Below are 18,951 nucleotides of genomic sequence, written 5' to 3' on the forward strand. Positions count from 1 at the left end.
CGTCCGTCCGTTTGTCTCCGTTCTAACCCTGTACGCGTGTCTTTACAGTCGAAGACGAACATCCGTCCACGCTCTCGCCCAAAAAAAAGCAGCGCAACGGAGGGATGCGGAACTCGCCCAACTGCTCTCCCAAAATGATGAGGTAAGAGACGCCCGCCTCGACGAGTTGACGGAAAGACGGTGGGCGCTAACGCTAACCCGATAGCTTGAGGCTCCTCCGTCAGCCGCTAATGACGGAGCTGAGATAATATTCCCTGGCAAAGAACCGTACTGCGCCTTTAAAGTCCCAGCTGTCACCTCCTCCGGTCGGGTCTTTGTGTCGTCCTTAAACAATGCTGACACTAATGACACCGGCGGCCAATCAGAAGGACCTGTACGGTTACTCTGCCCCGAGGCTCCCTCTCTATCGCGGGAACCCCTGCGAGTACCGTTGCCGGTACTTAACGGCCGTATGCGAGTTGTACGGCCACAATCAAATATGAATTCGAATATTACCTTCCTTTTATCCTGTCTCGTGCTATTAAATTGCTTTTAATTGATTTTGAAAGATGAAAAGGGGGGGGGGGGTTCGCGGTACGAGGCAGGGCAGTGCGGAATAACAAAGGGAGGTGGTGCCTGCCGGTTCTTTCTTAATCCAAAAGTTTGGGGATGTTATGGGTAGTCCTGGACCAGATCACATGATGCGATCGGAAATCGGGGTTTTTTAGAGCATCAAATGGGGGATAAAAGTTTTTAAAATGTAGAATTCATTTTCAAGTAGTACCTTATTGGCTGAAATTGATGGTGATAGACGTACATTGACTTTAAAGTGAGAATTTCATTTTAGTCTTCTGACTTAAATACATCCAAAATTAACCCAGACTTTGCCTTTTGAGCAGTCCAACTTTTCCGTAAAAAAAAAAAAAAAAAAACTATAATAGCTGACATTTTGTTTAAACTTTCCAAAACAAGAGTTCTTTTCACCACTTGATTTTCCTTACATTTGACTTTATACAATCTTATTCATCAGTTTTCCTCCCCGAGGCGGCGCCATCCACTCCCACTGCACTGGCGAATCCATAATGTTTTTTCCTGCTAAAAAAATAAACAAATCCTCCTAATAATCAGGAGCCTACTTGAGGTCCTCCCCCTCAGTTCTCCATCAAAGGAACCCTTATTACGCCGCCGCGCTCGCCCAAAGCGTTAGGCCGACGTTGGCGCTTTGGCGACGCCCTTTGCGAGAAACCACTTGGCAGCTCCCCAGCAAAGTTTGTTTAGTTTTCCCTAACTTAAACGGCGAGCTCTTTATCCCCCTTTGCCTTTTAAGCCACTCCCCTTTCCACCACCCCGCGTTTGATCCAGCATCGAGCCTCGTCCTCCCAGGGTCCGTTCTCGCTCGGCTTCAAAGCGCCGGTAGAGTCCTCCCGTCTTCCGGGACGCTCAGGTCTTCTGAAGGCCTTCAGGTGGCGTCGTGACGGGGTCCTCCATCACGGGGTGTAGCTGTTTTCTCCCGGTCTTAGCCCACGCCGCAACGTCGAATCGTCCATTGCGGCCCGAACGTAGAACGGCGTTTATATTAAAGGGCGCTGCTTTCCAAAGCAGGTTTTATGCGCAATGAAAAGTGATTGTTTGAGGTAGCCTTAGGGATGTTTTATTCTACAAGCGAGGGAAGAGGAGGAGCGGCGGCAGGATGAGGGGGGAGAGAGAGCTAGCATACGTAGCATACCGGTATGTTTTTTTTTTTTTTTACAGGACTCGCCGCCCGCAGGCCTTTGTAAATAAATAATGATCAACAGATTGGCTGTGGGCTTTTGAAAAGCACGCCTTTGTCAGTTTGCATGATTGGGGAACGTTTTCAAAGCTTGGGAGTCTGGCGGGGAGGCTTTTGGGGGGGGTGCCGAAGCCGTCCCCGACTCGTGACTGCCGAGCGGTGCGATGGAATAACTCAACGGGTTGGAGAACGGGAGGGAAGGAGGGAGGGAGGCTGACTTGAAGGCAATACTTGTCCTATATAAACTCATGAAATACTGTTGTTCAGCCGGGGGAGACCGTAGGAAGCGTTAGTTGCCAAATGATTGACTTTTTGGGGCGATTGGTAAGGCAGGGCTATTTTAACCTCCTAGGACCTGGCGTCCACGTGTGTGGACATCACATTTTTTGGTTTTCACAAGACTCCAATGTTTAATTTTGGACTAGGTTAGGTTAGAACTTGATTTCATCCCGTATTCGGCAAATTTCCTTGGTTGCAGTAGCAAGCACAGACACAGAAGACATTGTAGACCTAGGTAAAAAACTGGAGCCACACACAAGAAGTCTACAAGGTGGGGACCTTATGCTTATCCTTATGATCAATGTTCCCTCTAAGCTGCACGCGTGCGCAATTGCGCACTACTCTCATCTTCTCTGCGCACAGCAAATCATATGGAGCGCACAAAATAAAATCCCAATTTTTTAATTTTTTAGCTGTGAGGCCAACGCGCGAACATTGCTCATGATGTGGACATCATTTTTCTCAGAAACTACTTCATCTAAAAAGATCATTTTAAACTCATTAGGTCCCAATTAACCTAAATTTCAAAGAGAGAAAACAAGTGCATGTCTTGCAAGAGTCTGGGTCTCAGGAACTTAAATTCGGATCAGTTTTTTGGAAGTCTTGATGGGATTTGGAGTGTCATCAGCACCCTGAATTGTCATTTAAAGTTCATTGTTCATATGTGATATTCGTGTTGCAGGTTGACAGTTTTCCCGTGTGCTAAGTTGCAAATGCTAAAGTGCTAAAATAGATAGGGCTGTCTATCCTTTTCAAATCCATCTAATTTGAGCAATTCGTTTCACCTGGCTGTTGTTCATTTCCCAGCATGCAACTCGCTAACGAGGCGCACATTGTCAGCGCGGCCTTAACGCCGTCTCGGCAAACTCCGAACGGCAAAAAACGCGTCACCTAGGGGCACCTGGAAATCGGGCGCGGCGGCGTTGTCGATGCTTCCCCAGTCGGGAAGTCAGGCGGAGGGGAAGATGAGGCGTCGCTGACGGGCTGCCAGTCACCGACCGCGCTGACAGCCGGCTGAAAGATAGCTGTCTTGACACGCGAGTAGTGAGCGCTAGCGAAAAGACGGAGGCGACGGGGGCCCCGGCGAAGAGGCGAGCGACGCCGAGCAGATTGAAGTAACGGGGGAGCTTGATTGGCGTAGCCCGCCGCTCCCCATGAAAGATTGGGGCCGAGTGTAAAAGCGCTAAATGCCGTCAGTGTTATTAGCACCTGCGCTAACGGATTGCGGTTGAGCGGAGACGCGGCGGCTAATTGACAGCTTGTTTTGGGCTGCTTTTTTTTGCCATGCTTTTCCGCAACCCAAATGCAAAGTGAAGAAAGCGACGCCTTCAAAGACTTCTCGCTGAGTGACAGTGCTGTTAAGAGTCGACAGGAAGTGGGAGAGATGTACGGCAAATTCCCCAGCGTCAAAATATTCTTCAAATGTATCTTTACCTTAACGTTGAGTTGCTTTTACCGACAGGTCGATTGGAAAGAATCTCCCGATTTTGAAATTCTTATCCTTTATTCACATGTTCAAATATGGCGCGGTGGAAAAGTGGTTTGCGCCTTCGTCTCGCAGTTCAGGCTCTGCGTAATATCAACAGTTCTTTCAAAGCATGACCGGCTCGCAGTTCTGAGGTCGAGGGTTCCATCCCTGGTCGGTTCTGACCTAACTCTGTGGAGTTCGCATGTTCCACCCATGCATGCTAAGCTAGCCAGACGCTACAAATTGTTCTTACGAGACAATTAGCCTAGCATTCGGATGTGGGAGAACACCAGAGTACCCGGAGAAAACCCCCGCAGGCACGGGGAGAAATGCAAAACTCAACACAGGAAGGTCGGAACCCAACGGGGATTGAACCCTCCATCTCAGAACTGTGAGGCGGACATACTAACCAACATAATAAAGCATTCAAATGTCAAGTGCTAAGCTAAGAGTTCTCTGCTGCCCTTCTTTGATGGCAGCTAAATGCTATTATATTATATGCTAATGTGCAATATGGAATGTATTTCTCTTGTATTCTTTAATCCTTTTAGCAACTAGAATAGAATTTTACACAGACGCTGCCTTGTGGAATTTTACAGCAATAACACCAATAGGTTAAAAGGCGCGTCATCTACTATGTCACCGCCCATTTCTTTGTTCATGTATTCCAGAGAAAAGAGACAAAGAAGCGAGCGAGCAGCGTCCATTTTGAGAAGTGGCCTTTCATTTCACCACTCCTGATGGCCAATGGAGTCTAAAACTATTCCGTGCTCTGCTTGAAGATTATTTTGATGTTGTGGATTAGCGATAACAGCTAACCCCAAAACAGTGTTTCTCTTTTCCCTGTAAATGTTATTATTTTTTCCGCAGGCGATCTGCACGTTGCGTTCGACATCCTGACTCGGTATCGTGTAGCAAAATTTGCCTCTTGAAGCAAGCGTGAGAGCACGTCTTGTAGCGTCAACGCCAGAACGGCGGTGGCGTTTAAGCGGGAGCGACGGGAAGCCTTTCATGGTCAGCGTTACAATGGATAAAAATCAACGCCGCGCTGCCGCGGATCGGCCCGCCCGCTCGCGACACGCCGCTGAAACATTCATGGCCGTCAGTCGGGGAGGCGCGATGTGATTGGGCAAGCGCTTGAAATATTTAAAGTCGGGGCGCGTTGGCGCCTTTTACGCTTTTGCGTGGCATGGCGTCGGGAGCTGGAAAGAGAGGCTAAAAGCTGCTAATTGGCGCCGTGTCAGTCAGGAACGCTCCAGTCCGGTCGCTCTTCTCGCTTCTTGACAAGTTGACATCAAGGACTGGAGCGGAAAATGCGATTCCCTCAGAAATGGCGGGTTTTCGCCGAGAAACCGAGGCACGTGGCTTGCAGAGAACGTGGAGAATCTAGCGATGTTTAATAGATCATAGCGTAGGATGCTAATCTCAATATTCCAAATGGTCTAGCGTGACTCTCTTGTTGTTTTGCAGTCGACACGACCCTCTTCTAATACCCGGAAATGAACAAATTGAAAACATGGACATGAATGTGAAGAGGTATGACTCCACCGGAATGTTTCACTGGTCCCCCTCAAAAGACATCGAAAAAGTCATTCTGGTGAGTAAAAGCTTGAGTTCCTGACCAGGGACGTGACCATATATAGTGACATTTCGTCATACTTTGTTTTATTGATCTTCCCTGGCCGAGAATCGACATTATAAAAAGCAGTCGCTATTTAAAAGAAACTAACTCACAGGTTGCTAATAACATTTTCCACTAGAAAAGTGTCCATTTCGACTGTTTAGCCACCATAGCATTCATATCTAGTCTTCCTGGTTTTGGGGGAAGTTAGAGCTTACTTCCTGTTCATTTCAGGGCAAGGACAGGTCATTTCCTGTTGATTTTGAGTCACTTCCTATTCCTGTAGGGGCTTTTCTGGTGCACTTCCTGTTCACTGACCCAAAATCAACAGGAAATGAACTGTATGACCTGAATTGAGGCAGAAGACGACCCGAAAATGCCCCAAACATCAGGAAGTGACCAAATACTGACATTAAATGACAAAAAAACAAAATGAATGCACTGGCTAGGACATTCCTTAGGTCACTTCCTGTTCAGTGACCCAAAATCAACAGGAAGTGATCTGTATGACCTGAATTTAGCCAGAAGACGACCCGAAAATTCCCCAAACATCAGGAAGTGACCAAATACTGACAGGAAATGACAAAAAAACAAAATGAATGCACTGGCTAGGACATTCCTTAGGTCACTTCCTGTTCAGTGACCCAAAATCACCAGGAAATGATCTGTATGACCTGAATTTAGCCAGACATCAGGAAGTGACCAAATATTAATAGGAAGTTACAAACGTTATCGTGAACTTTACAAAGTACACAGTACCCGACTATATCCTACTACAATGACCGAACAAAATCCCACACATTATCCACAAATTATTAGAGGAACTAAATGTAAGTATCCTGAGGAGTTCCCCTTCCCGCTTGTTCAGTCGTCCAATGGCATACTAATATGTATTGATATTTCTTTCTCTGCCTCTGCGCTTCAAGGTGAGTTTACTGTTTTCTTTATTTCTGCACCTACGATGGCTTGAAGTGGACATTTTTGCGGGTGTCCAGTCACGGTTGCTGCCATCTTTGTCTATGCAACTGAGCAGTTTGCAAGCATTTAGGTGTACCCATAAATAATCATTCATCGGAGTAAAAAAAAGTACACCTTTCATATAAACACGCTACCCTATGTTTAATTGATTATTTTTTAAGCAGGGAACTGACATAGCTATTAATATTGCATATTCACAATAATGACTTGCAACTGTATTTGGAAAAACAAAGAAAGAACACTAAGCAAACCTAGCGTATTTTCCAGTTGTACCTCTACTTATGAAACTAATTGGTTCCAATACTTTTTTTGTAACTTGAAAATTTTGTAAGTAGTGGTGTACTTTATATGTAAATTCCCTAATTGTTTCTACGGTCCTCACAAACTACCAACTAAAACCTTTGTAATTGGTCAAAGTGTTCCAATTTTGTATGAAAGATATGATGAATTACACAAAAATGAGAGAAAATTATAAGGAAATGATTTATTAATATCTTAAAATAAATAAAGCATATGAAATTGTGTCGAACCTAGACGCATTCATAAGTAGAGGTATGAGGTATTTTATAGTTTGGCCAGGCCTGCAACAAATACTCAAATGTGACTTATGTATGTCTTTAATATTTTTTCAATTAGTCCGCTATCAGACAGTGACGCTGTTTTTCTTAAAGCTATAGTTACCTGAAAAACTGTTATGGTAACAGATGCCTATAAAGTCTATTGTTCTCCATTTTACTATTATTTTTCTTGGTTTGTCATGAAATCAAAAACTGTCTTCCCAAAAATGCGACTTATACTCCACTGTGTATTCTTTGGCTAGCGCGACTTATACTCAAGTGAGACTTGTAGTCCGAAAAGTATGAAAATTTCCAGTCATGGGTTGTCAAACAAATCAACTTTTTTAATAATTTGTCAGACGAATTAGCACGCCAGAGAGAACCTACGACGTCCTGAACATAGCCAATCGTTCCTTACCTCCACGGGGTGGAAGCTAGTCCTTAATCGGAATCCGAGAGACATACTACAGGGCCCGATTCCCTGGAACAGACTCAAACTCCGTACTCGCTCCCATGACACGATTTTAACGGACGATAGCTGGTTTGACTTGAAGCTGTGTTCTTTCTGTGAGGATCCTTTCCAAATTTGCCCCACTTGCCTAAAGTCTTCCAAACTGCGTTCATCAGCAACTGACTCCGAGTCAGCTGCTCTTGCTCATCGAGTAGAAAGTGACATTTCTACGTATTAGCGGAAAACCTAAGCGTAAACCAGCGAGCCCCCCGCGAAGCTCCGATCGGGTGGTCTCGACTAATTTTCCCCTGCTCTTTCCCTCCCCTTCTTGTGTCCCCAGACCCGGAGTGAAGCCTCCATGACCGTGCTCAGCGGCCATGTGGTGGTCTGTATATTTGGGGATGTCACGTCCGCTTTAGTGGGGCTGCGAAACCTGGTGATGCCTTTAAGAGCTAGCAATTTCCACTTTCACGAACTCAAGCCCATCGTCTTCGTGGGCTCGCTAGAATATTTGCGGCGAGAGTGGGAGACGCTACACAACTTCCCCAAGGTCTCCATTTTGCCCGTAAGTATACCTGGTCGTTCCGGATTCGGGTTGAACGGGGTGTGTGTGTGTGTGTTTGGGTGTTGCCTCACATCTGGCCAGTCGATTCACAAGTCACAATTCGATCCCAACTACACTTTTAAGTAGACAGTTGCCATTTTTGTCATTAAAATGGACAGAAAAGCACATTTATCTATATTCCTAATCCTTATAAAGCGTGATTTATGGGTGTGTGTGTGTGTATGTTAAGATTTTCTCGCTACGTTTGTCCAAACCGTGCATCGTAGAGAGTTGAATTTTTTTTATGGTGGCCAGAAACGACGTTGGGATCCTAAAAGATGTGATTGCATTTCTTCACTTTCTGGGACCGGCGAAGCTAATTGAATTTGCTATGTAAAATACTTATATTTACCTACACTGCCCGCAAAAGATCTTAAATTCCACATATGTTCTTTCTCCACTCAAAAAGATAGCTAAAAAAACTACTTATTTGAAAAAGAAGAATACATGTGATTATCAGACATTTTTCTCTTTGTATACAAACCACAGCTGCTGCCACCTAGTGGATGGGAGTGCAGCTGCAGTTACTGTATTGCTTATTTGCACCAAAAACAGGTTTAAAGATTGTTTCAGACAGATTTTGAACAGATACGAGAGTAGTAATATCCCAAATATATGGATATTATCCCGCAGATTGGTCCGGAATGCTCCCTACTCGTTAGCCCGGGCTTGAATCCAGCCCTCCATGGCTAAAACAACTCGATTTGAAAAGTCATTTATGTCTTGCTTCAGCGCCACTGCTCACGTCTTCAATTTGTTTCTCTCCCTCTCTTCTTCGGCTTCCTGCTGCGCTACCGCCTCACCCGCAAAGGGGACGCCATTAAGCCGGGCAGATTTAAGGGCTGTCAACATCAACCTCTGCGACATGTGCGTCATCCTGTCAGCCAATCAAAACAACATCGAAGACGCCTCGCTGCAAGATAAAGAATGCATCTTAGCGTCGCTCAATATCAAATCTATGCAGTTTGACGACAGCATTGGCGTCTTACAGGCTAACTCCCAAGGTAAGGAGCATCCTCCCACACTGGAGGGAAGTCACCAAAATCGTACGGTGCTAACGCTATTTTATTAGTTTTCTTTTATGTCGCAACCTAAAGCCAACAAAGCGGATTCGACTGCTAATAAAATCATTTTGCAGCAGCTCGTTTACTTTCACTAAATGTTATTTCCCATCAATGGTTAGCACGTCGCCCTCGCAGTTCTAAGATCGAAGGTTCAATCCGCAATTTGGTATTCACTGAATCCAAGACCATATCAATATCGGATCAAATTGATTGATTGTCACAATGCGAAGGACATTTAAAACAGCTGACGTTTCGTCGAAAGACGTTTGGTCCCCGGACGTTTGGTCGACCGGACGTTTGGTCGACCGGACGTTTGGTCGACCGGACGTGAGAGAGAGTTTAATATCTGATATCAAAAGTAAACTCTGTCATAATTTGACAGCGAGCGAACCCGGCGAACACGCCGTCCGTTCTACCAAACATCTGTTCTACCAAACATCCGTTCTACCAAACGTCCAGTCGACCAAATGTCCGGGGACCAAACGTCCGGTCACGGTGAAGAATAGGTAAACAACAACAAATAAACTTTATAAAGCCGTCTGCTGTAGCTCCAGTTTCTCGCCGAGCTGCCCACGAAACAATTGTGTTTGTAATGCACACAACTGGAGGCACTTGCTGCCTTCAAGTGTCTTGGCAGCATGTTGCCAGAGTCAAGTGGGATCTGGCAAAAGGTAGACGGCCCCCCCTACGCCCCCGGCCCCGACAACCCCCCCGCCGCCCTTCACGCCTGTAGGCCCCCGGGCACGGCGATGCTCTGCGGTCGGCTCCGGGCTACGTCCGCCGCGAGAAGCTCTCCCCCAGGAAGGCCCTTGTTTACTTATTCATTTGCACCTTCTTGTTTCCAATTCCGTAGACGGCGCTCGAATGGGAGCGTCGCTCGGAGGAAGGAACACCCCCCCCAACCCCCTTGCCGCCCCCCCAAAGCGTTACTATGATACAATTCAAGCTATGTGTGTATTTCCTGACATGTGCGTGAGCGTGTTCTCCAAAGTGAAGTATTTTTCACTGAAATGAGTGTTTGATATAAGACCCAATTATTGACGGCGGTGGGCGCCATCCATCGGCGAAGGCGAGTGGGGGTGGCTTCCGGCGAATAGCGATCCCTGGGGCCGTCCCTCGGCTGATTTAGCTCTGCGTATTGTTTGTCTGCCGCGTGGACGTCAACAGCAAGAACAGGAATGGCGTTCTGCGAAAACATCAGAGGCTAAAACCCTTAAGATTGTGATTAGATTTGATGTCCCAGTTGCCATTGTGACATTGGAAATGGGACCCATTACGTCACTTTTACAAGAGTAAACAAAGATTGGGTTTTTATAAGATTTTTTAAAGTATGAACTTATGGACTGTCATTGAAGGATTCGAACCCAGGACCCCAGAACTGTGAGGCCGTTGCGCTAACCACTCGAGTTCTGTCATTAAAATCTGAATCCTGAGAATAACTTCTAATTCTGACTTCAAACTCAGATTCTGAGATGAAAGCCAGTCTGTCTTTAAACGAACAATTCCGGCGTTAATCTAACAATTATGATTTAAAACTACAAATTATGACTTTATATCAGGGGTCTAAAACCGAATACGCAAAGGGCTGCAGTGGGTCCTGGTCTTTGTTTCAACTGATCCAGTTTCGACAGTTTAACCCACCTGTGTCAAAGTGGCGGCCCGGGGGCCAAATCTGGCCCCCCGCATCATTTTATGTGGCCCGGGAAAGTAAATCATGGGTGCCGACTTTCTGTTTAAGGATCAAATTAAAATGAAGATTATAGATAGATATATATTAAATTTCCTGGATTTCCCCCTTTTAAATCAATAATTGTCATTTTTTAAATCCATTTTTTTCTGTGTTTTTAGTTCAAAAATCATTTTGTAAAATCTAAAAATATATTAAAAAAGCTAAAATCAACATTGTTTCAGATCTATTAAAAAACGGAATATCCAGGGCTTTTAATCCAGTTCTTTAAATCCATTTATTAAAAAAATCTAAATATTATATCTAAAATGGTCCGGCCCACATGAAATCAGATGTTTAAGCGGCCCGCAAACCTGGGTGGTCTGACACCGCTGGTTTAACCAATGAAAGGTCTTCTAAAATAAGAAGCACCTGGCTGCAATCAACTGATTACACTTGAATGAAAACCTGCACACCCTGCGGCCCTTTGAGGACTGGTTTGAGACTGCTGCTTTAAACTGCGAATTTTGACCACCTCTAAAACCTTGGAAAGGCAAAGTGCGCTCCGATTCGTTTGTACCCGAGCCACCGCCTTCTACGAGATAATCTCCCTGACAGATCCCCGAGTGAATTTGACATTACACAACACGGACATTAAGACATCTCTTTTGTTCCATCTCAGCATGTCGCGTGACGACCCGCATCGCCTACCAACGGCTTTCCGTTTGCGTCGTTTGCAAAACGATAAGTGAAATGTACAAAACAACGTTCAAAATTTGCGTCCTTCTCGAGACGACCCGAGACCCGAGATGATTAGCCGCACTGCTACATGGATCATCTTTCGTCCTCTGAATCGGCGACCGGGTGATAAAACGCTGACCCGAATATATGGTTTGTTTCCCGACCGGTGGCGTTTCGCCGTAGTCAGCACTAAATGATGGATGTCAAAACACAGGCGATGCATTATGCATTTTGCATTAGCAATTTAAGGTGTTTGCTTGTCACTTTGAGGCAACGCCAAAGTGGCAAGTCAAGCGAATTGGCGCCGCCACCGCCGTCACTTGCCGTCGCCGTCCGTGCCATTTCCCATAAAAGGTTTTTTCCGCGATCCGCTCGGCCAACTTTTATTGTTACAAAATGAGGGACATGTAAAATTGATGCCGCCGCTGATGGAGGGACAGGAATGCTAAATACGTCCTAGCTGACCGCTAAAAGCAGCATCGCCGTAGTGCCGCAATTTTTGGAGGTCGGCGCCGGCGTCGTCTTTGGCCGTTTCTCGTCACGGAGGCCACGTTTAAAGAAAAGCCAAAACACTCCATCCTCTTTTAGCTGACGTGCGCTCGACTCGGTGCGACTCCATCAAAGTTCACCTTGTTTTTGATGCTATTTACACACAATGGAACTTCCATTCTGGAAAGTGTTGCGGTTTGACTTTGAGGGAGTTCAAATTTCACCCCGAAAATTCCGTTAGTCAAGCCGATTTATTTCTACCGCAAAAGATCATGCCAATGTGTTTTTGTCCCTAAATGCAACAGTTGAAAATGTACGAAATTACGACTCTGAACTTGTATGATTTTCCCCGATTTTGTATTTTTTTGACGTACAGTAAAAAAACTAACAAAAAAATGAACCAAAAAATATGTTAGTCTTTTTGCAACAGTTAGCTTAAAGACGACTACCGTTAGCTTTAGCCTATGTCAACAAATCGAAAACAAAACCCCAGCCTTGGCGTTCCCCGAAGTTCGCCCACCCAGTCACGTGGTGCGTTCGTGGACAACTTGTAAAACTGCACTCCACACCCCAACTATGTTTCCAAGCAATTCCGACAATTTAATGTTTTGTTTACCAAACAACTTTTTAGTAGGAAATAGAGATCATAAAATAATGTAACTTCATTTCCCAATATTACTTGGCTACTTTTGCCATCACATTTAAGTGTGCTAAAATTTAGTTTTAAAAATTGTGTGCTGTAACACAAAAGTCACGTTAATAGGTAATACATCCAAACACACACTTCAATATTAGACATGTTTCGTGTTAAGGTAATTAGTCATGTTTCAGGTTGGCGCTTGAAATAAAGCGTTGCCCTTAACTTTTGGGGGTTTTGACTTGATTTTTTCACTCACCCACTTTTTTTCCACGCACAGGTTTCACGCCTCCTGGAATGGACAGGTCATCTCCAGACAGCAGTCCAGTACATGGCTTCGTGCGTCAGGCTTCCGTCACCACCGGTTCCAACATCCCCATCATCACTGAATTGGGTAAGGCTCACCTCCCATGCCGATATCGACCCGTGCGTGAATTGGCGTGTTGTCGTCGCCCGGGTAAAACCGTGCAAGTCCAAATTGTGGGGAGTTTTTCTTCTTTTTATCCCATACGCATCCGGCAATATTCACGTTGCGTTTTGGATAAAAATGACACCTCCCCCCACGTTTGGAGTCACGCGTTTGGCTTTGGACGGCGACCCTACGTGAAAATTTGAATGTCGATTTGTTTGTTCGTAAGACTCGCTTTCTGAAGTTCCATTTCCCGCTCTATTGTCGTCATCACTTTTTTTGTCGGCAAACCTATCTTAGAAATGACACCGCCTGCAGGTGCAGCTACGCAATCGCAGGGAGGAAATCACGACACCAATTCAGGCGCCATGGCGAAATTATTTGCGACGGAAAAAAAGTGGGTGCTGCGTACGTTATTCATTTGATTTATCACAAAACATTTTTTTAGCTAGTTCTACAATGTCTTCTGTGTCTGTCTTGCTACTGCAACCAAGAAATTTCCCCAAAACGGGATGGAATAAAGTTCTAATCTAATGTAATCTAATCTAATAACGTTTAAATGACAGTAGGGGTGTCTTATTTCTGCATGGGGACATTAAAAGCTCATGAAAAAGTAGATATTTTTTCTGTTTATGAATTTTAAAAGTTTCGACAGACTTTGTCATCCACGTTGACAACAGTGCTTTATTTAAGTTTTATTTTGTATCAGTGCTAAACTTGAATTGAATTAAAAGCCTTTGTTGTCATTATACAAGTAAAATGAGATTTAAAGCGCACACATCAATAAGTACTCTTAATATTTATATAGAATAAAAATGAAGAGAGCTAAAAAAGTGACTAAGCTAGCTAGCTATGGAGTTTTATTGCAAGCATCAAAGTGCAAGAGAACAAATTTGCAGTGCTAAGACTAAAAGTCGGAGAACATTTTTTTTGATTATCATCTGGCAGTGTCCCGACACGGACAAAAAAATAAAAGTCAAAGCTACGATGACATCCGCCACGGTGAAATTTGTCCGATTGCTTAGTATGCTGGAGAGTGGCTACGTCGTAGTCAAGGCGTCCAATTTTGCCGTGGCTGCAGGCGGTGGAATTCCAGCCTTTAGATTTCATTCTGCTACCAAAACTTCCAAGTCAGTCAAGATCAAGTGGAATTTTGCTTGACTTGTGTCTTGCGGTTTGCCTAGCTTCATGCTAATGTGTCGATTGCTAACTCTTGCAGTGCTTATTTACCAGCTCGGGCTAACTGTAGCGTGAGCGATTCAGACAGGTTTTTATAAAAAACATTTTTAAGGACGGTCACCGCATCCTTTGCAATTTGTCCGCTAATGCACGGGAGGAACTGCGAGGGGGAGGAAGGAGTTAGGGGGGAGTGAAAAGGGGGTGAAAACTGCCTAGCTTGCAAAATGGGTCCATTTATTAATAACAATGGCAGTGGCGGTATTCCCGGCGGTACGGGGGACTCATGAAACTTTCAGATCTCCGAGGGGTCTTGGGAGGAGGCACCAGAGGCTGCCTGCTCCGTCTCCCCTGACCCAATTAGGGAGCAATGGAGCATGCACGAGAGCAAGCTAACAGAAGGCCGACAAGAGAAAAGAACGTGAGCTAGCGTCGTGCTCCTTCAGGAAAGCGGGCCGGTCGGCCATTGACTCTGGAGAGCTTCTTCTACCTGACCGTGCATGTGAACAGTCGCCGGACACGATTGGACGGCATACCTGTCAACCTCTGCCGATAACTGCCCTTATAAATGATTATGATTCCCCTTACAAACCCCCCCAAAAACCTTACAAACACCGTACGACTCGTACGGTGTTTGTAAGGTTTTTGGGGGGGGTTTGTAAGGGGAATCATAATCATTTATAAGGGCAGTTATCGGCAGAGGTTGACAGGTATGGGACGGTGAAGTGTAGGAGCGTGTTGTAGCATCGTTAGAATTAGCTGGTTTTTGGATGAGTCACGCCTGATTATAAACCAGGGTACTTGGACATTTGGTCGCCGGGCTTTTGGTCGCCAGACTTTTGGTCGCCGGATGTTTGGTCGCCGGACTTTTGGTCGCCGGACGTTTGGTCGCCCGGAAGGTTATTGATAATTACCATTTAAAATTGTTGCTCAAATTCCCTAAATACAAACTGTGAATTATTATTTAGTCATACTTAATGCCCTATTAATTATTAGGCTAAAGAAAAGCTCAAAATTTCCCGTACTTTTATTGTGTTTTGTTGGAGAACTTGTTAAGACCCTGACTGACATAGCTTCTTAAAGGGACAACGCATGTACTTCCATACAAACTCTTCTACACTCACACGTCGGCTCAGTGAAACTGCTGAGGGCCATTGTTGGCTTTTATTGATGCGTCGACCGTGTTGTTTTACCTTGTTTTGTTGCCGGACGTATGGTCGCCGGTTGTTTGGGTCCGGGCGACCAAACGTCCGCGACCAAACGTCCGGCGACCAAAAGTCCAGCGACCAAAAGTCCCGTCACGATAAACCAGAGAATCAATAAAGTCGTGCTAAACAACCCCTGTCTCACCACCACGCTCAAACTGAAGCGAATTGCGGCACACATTTGAAGTGTCCAAGATCAATGTATCGCTTAGCGAGCAGTTTGTTGTTGACAGAGCCTGATGCGCTCGTTAATAGTTCTACTTATGCGTGTTCTAAATTAAAAGATTATTTCAGGACGCCGGGCGGCTATTAGCGAGCGTGGTGGACGAAGACACGACATGGTAAAAAGCAAAAGCGCTTGAATAACAACGCCATCTCTCCCTTCTCTGCACTGCCTGGCCACCATTAGATAAGCCGGGCAAACCGCTGCCGTCACTTTCGCTCAGTCAGGAAAAAAAAAGCGGGATCAACATACAAATGATAACAGAGCTGGGTAAGATGAGCCTTTGTCGTCCGTCCGTCCGTCCGTCCGTCCGACCGTCCATCCCACCGTACCACCGCTCCGCCGCCTCATCAGCGCTTGTCTCGATTTATGTGGCTGCAGTCGAGACCCACGCCGCGCCCATGGTTTCACTTTGAACACATTCTTCTTCTTCTCGTCGAAATCGACTGTCTCGTTTGGCGCACTTTCTTTTTAATGGATTTTTTTTGTGGGAGGGGGGGTTGGCTTTTTTGTTTGTTTTTCTCCGCCCTCCAGTTGCGTTTGCAGAGCATTGCTACGGCCTTTGATCATGTTCACTCTGTCCTTGTGGCTGTTTTCATAGCAACACCTCCCATCGCTCACACACACACACATGCACACACACACACATCCAAAAAACAACCCTCATATCACTTGTTTGGCCCGAACCCGTTTGCATCAGCCTCTTGTCTGGTTGACTGACATCCCCAGCACTCGGGGAGCCTGCAAAGAAATCAGATTTCCAAATAAAAAAAACAAAATCGAGCTCCAAACATTTTCACGCGCTGGTGTGAAGCTTGTTTTTGGATTCGCCACCACTCACCGCAGCTGTCGAAACCGTTGTTCTGGGGACGGACGATCTTGATTGATGTTCCTTTTGAAAATTGTCTTTTAAGTGTGATGATAGTATAACGTTGATTTTCAGGGCTAAGGTAAATATGTGATGTGGTCAACACATCCATACACTTGACAAAAGTAGCATGATTTGCAGTTTGCATGATTTTTGGATGTGGCTAAAACCCATTGTTGAAGTCTCATTTATTACAAAAAACATATTTTTAAGGACTGGGATTCATTTTTTTTTACCTTAAAGCAAGTAAATAGTAAACGTTACTCTTTTACTGCATGTGTTGCTAAACTATTTTTTTTTTTTGCGGGGGACTTCTACAATGGTTACGACACGGGTTAATTAACGTTATTATTATTCATTTTTCATATCTTTTAATATGCCGCATGACATTCCATTGAATTAAGATTTTTAAAATGTTTGACTTCTACATTCGACGATAACATTATAGTTTTATAAATAGGAGGAATGTTTAGGACAAAAAATAGTCAAAAAATGCGTAAAAAGTGTTTATAAATTTGATCAGGGCATGAATTCAAGTACCGTATTTTACGGAATATGAGTTGCATCAGTTTTTTTTTTTTTTGAATTGCATTTCTCTTGGAGTATTTATTTTTTTAATTTATAAGAAACCAGGAACAAATATTATACAGACAAAATGGGGATCTGTTAATATTATATACTATGTTTTTAACTACAAGGTCAGCCAAATTATGAAAAGAAAAAGTGCTACTTATAATCCGTGAAAATATGGTACATGATAATTCAGCCTGCAAAAAGATTTATTTCAACCAATATTTTCCATTCTTTCATCGTGTGGTATTTGAAAGCTTGTGAATTGATTGGCTGTAAAAATATCGCATGATTTAGTTTGGAGAGAAATGTCATGCGATTGCCAATCTTCTCAAAGCTTTCATAGAACGCTACAAGTCGCCTTTACGTGGCTTCCGCTAACTATGCTAATTTGGCGTCCTCGCAGTCAACGACTCCAACGTTCAGTTCTTGGACCAAGACGACGACGACGACCCCGACACCGAGCTGTACCTCACGCAGCCCTTCGCCTGCGGAACCGCCTTCGCCGTCAGCGTTCTCGACTCCTTGATGAGTGCCGTGAGTACGCCGTGCTCGGTTTAATTAATTGTCACCCGGATTAACTCCCTGATCAAATTAATCGACAACTTAATCGACCAAAACGTCAGAATCTGCCAAGCCCAAAGTCCAAAGTTCGCTTTCCTTGATCCGCTGTTCTGTCAGATTTTGCTATCTTCGCGTTTTCTGTTTTTTGCTAACACCATCATCAATCGTCTTTGCTTTTATTTTGAAAATGTGTCCAATCCAATCATATATAAATGAATATTCACCTCAAAACCCCTGCCACGAATTTGGACGCCGTTACTTTTCGACGACGTGTTTTTGAAGCTACGGTTCTTTGCTTTTATTTTGAAAATGTGTCCAATCCAATCATATATAAATGAATATTCACCTCAAAACCCCTGCCACGACTTTGGACGCCGTTACTTTTCGACGACGTGTTTTTGAAGCTACGGTATTGAACATATTCCGCGTCAGGCTCACTTTTTAATGAGCTGAAACTGAAATCCTCACAGAGTCTGACAGGACCTTTCTGGTGTCGCTATTGTTTGGAACTCGGAACGAGACCATTTTCCCGTTTGGAAAAGGCGGAACCGGCTATTTTTTTTCCCGCTCGGCACGAAGCGGGAACGTGAAAATGAAACGGTGTTGGCGCGCCTGCCAACTTGGCTGACATCAAAGGCGGCGCGTTGGCACGGCTCCTCATTTCAAGTCGTCGGAATTCAACTTAGAGTCTTTTAATGAAGTAAGCGCGGAACGTTAGCGCCACGGCGCTGACACCAGCTCGACTTTTAAGGGGCCTCGCCGACGCTTTTTCATCTCTTGACAATGCCGCCGCATCAAAGATGGGGAAAAAAGGAAGGAGATGGAACCTTAGACATCTTGTTTTTTTTTCTTCTCCCACTCACGGGCAAGGGTGTTTTTTTTTTCCCGACCTTTGCCGTGATGGCTTCATTCCGGCGGCAAGGGGAGGGACGGCGAGGGTTAGCCGAGGCGAGGGAGTCGGCCGGGCGTCAGCTGTAGCGCGGCGGCGGTCAGAGGTGAAGGCGGCTAATGGACAGCCCTCATCCATCATGAGGCTTGCAAGGGCCTGTCGGGGCCCGCCGAGAGGAGCCGCCACTCTCCGACCGTCAGCGACCGACACCGACTTGTCTCCGCACGCCGTCGGCTTGACGGACAGGAGACGTGGACGCCCGCCGAGCGCGGTTGAGTCGCACGTTTGCTAATGGAGGGCGCCGGCGCCGTAGGACTGCGGCGCATCAGAAGGAAAATCCACTTTTATTCGTCTTGGTGACATTTTACGTCTTTTGAGGGAAGCCCTTTTCAGGTTGTTTAATTTTTAGCTTTACTGTAACTATGTCATTAGGTTAGGTTAGGTCAGGTTTGGTCTGGTTAGGTCTGGTTAGGTCTGGTTAGGTCTGGTTAGGTCTGTTTAGGTTTGTTTAGGTCTGGTTAGGTTAGGTTAGGTCTGGTTAGGTCTGGTTAGGTCAGGTTAGGTCTGGTTAGGTCTGGTTAGGTCTGGTTAGGTCAGGTTAGGTCTGGTCTGGTTAGGTCTGGTTAGGTTAGGTTAGGTCTGGTTAGTTTAGCTTAGGTTAGAACTTTATTTCTTCCCGTATTTGGGAAATATTTATATATATATATATATATACGGTATATATATATATATATATATATAT

General features: G+C 45.0%; 1 protein-coding gene across 27 annotated transcripts in view; it reads left to right on the forward strand.

Moving 5' to 3' along the window:
* The window catches only part of kcnma1a (potassium large conductance calcium-activated channel, subfamily M, alpha member 1a), a 140,058-nt gene that overhangs the window by 107,879 nt on the left and 13,228 nt on the right, over positions 1 to 18,951 (forward strand). For 14 of the 27 annotated variants that reach the window (XM_077613534.1, XM_077613535.1, XM_077613520.1 and 11 more), the window contains 7 exons: positions 49 to 142; positions 4,968 to 5,094; positions 7,445 to 7,669; positions 8,520 to 8,712; positions 12,586 to 12,699; positions 15,505 to 15,588; positions 17,163 to 17,293. In XM_077613534.1, coding sequence (XP_077469660.1) covers positions 49 to 142; positions 4,968 to 5,094; positions 7,445 to 7,669; positions 8,520 to 8,712; positions 12,586 to 12,699; positions 15,505 to 15,588; positions 17,163 to 17,293 — 968 coding nt within the window. The remainder of the gene's footprint in view (positions 1 to 48; positions 143 to 4,967; positions 5,095 to 7,444; positions 7,670 to 8,519; positions 8,713 to 12,585; positions 12,700 to 15,504; positions 15,589 to 17,162; positions 17,294 to 18,951) is intronic. The other 13 variants (XM_077613524.1, XM_077613516.1, XM_077613531.1 and 10 more) reach the window with 1 other exon arrangement.

Source organism: Stigmatopora argus, chromosome 11 (genome assembly GCF_051989625.1).
Source record: "Stigmatopora argus isolate UIUO_Sarg chromosome 11, RoL_Sarg_1.0, whole genome shotgun sequence".
NCBI lineage: Eukaryota > Metazoa > Chordata > Actinopteri > Syngnathiformes > Syngnathidae > Stigmatopora > Stigmatopora argus.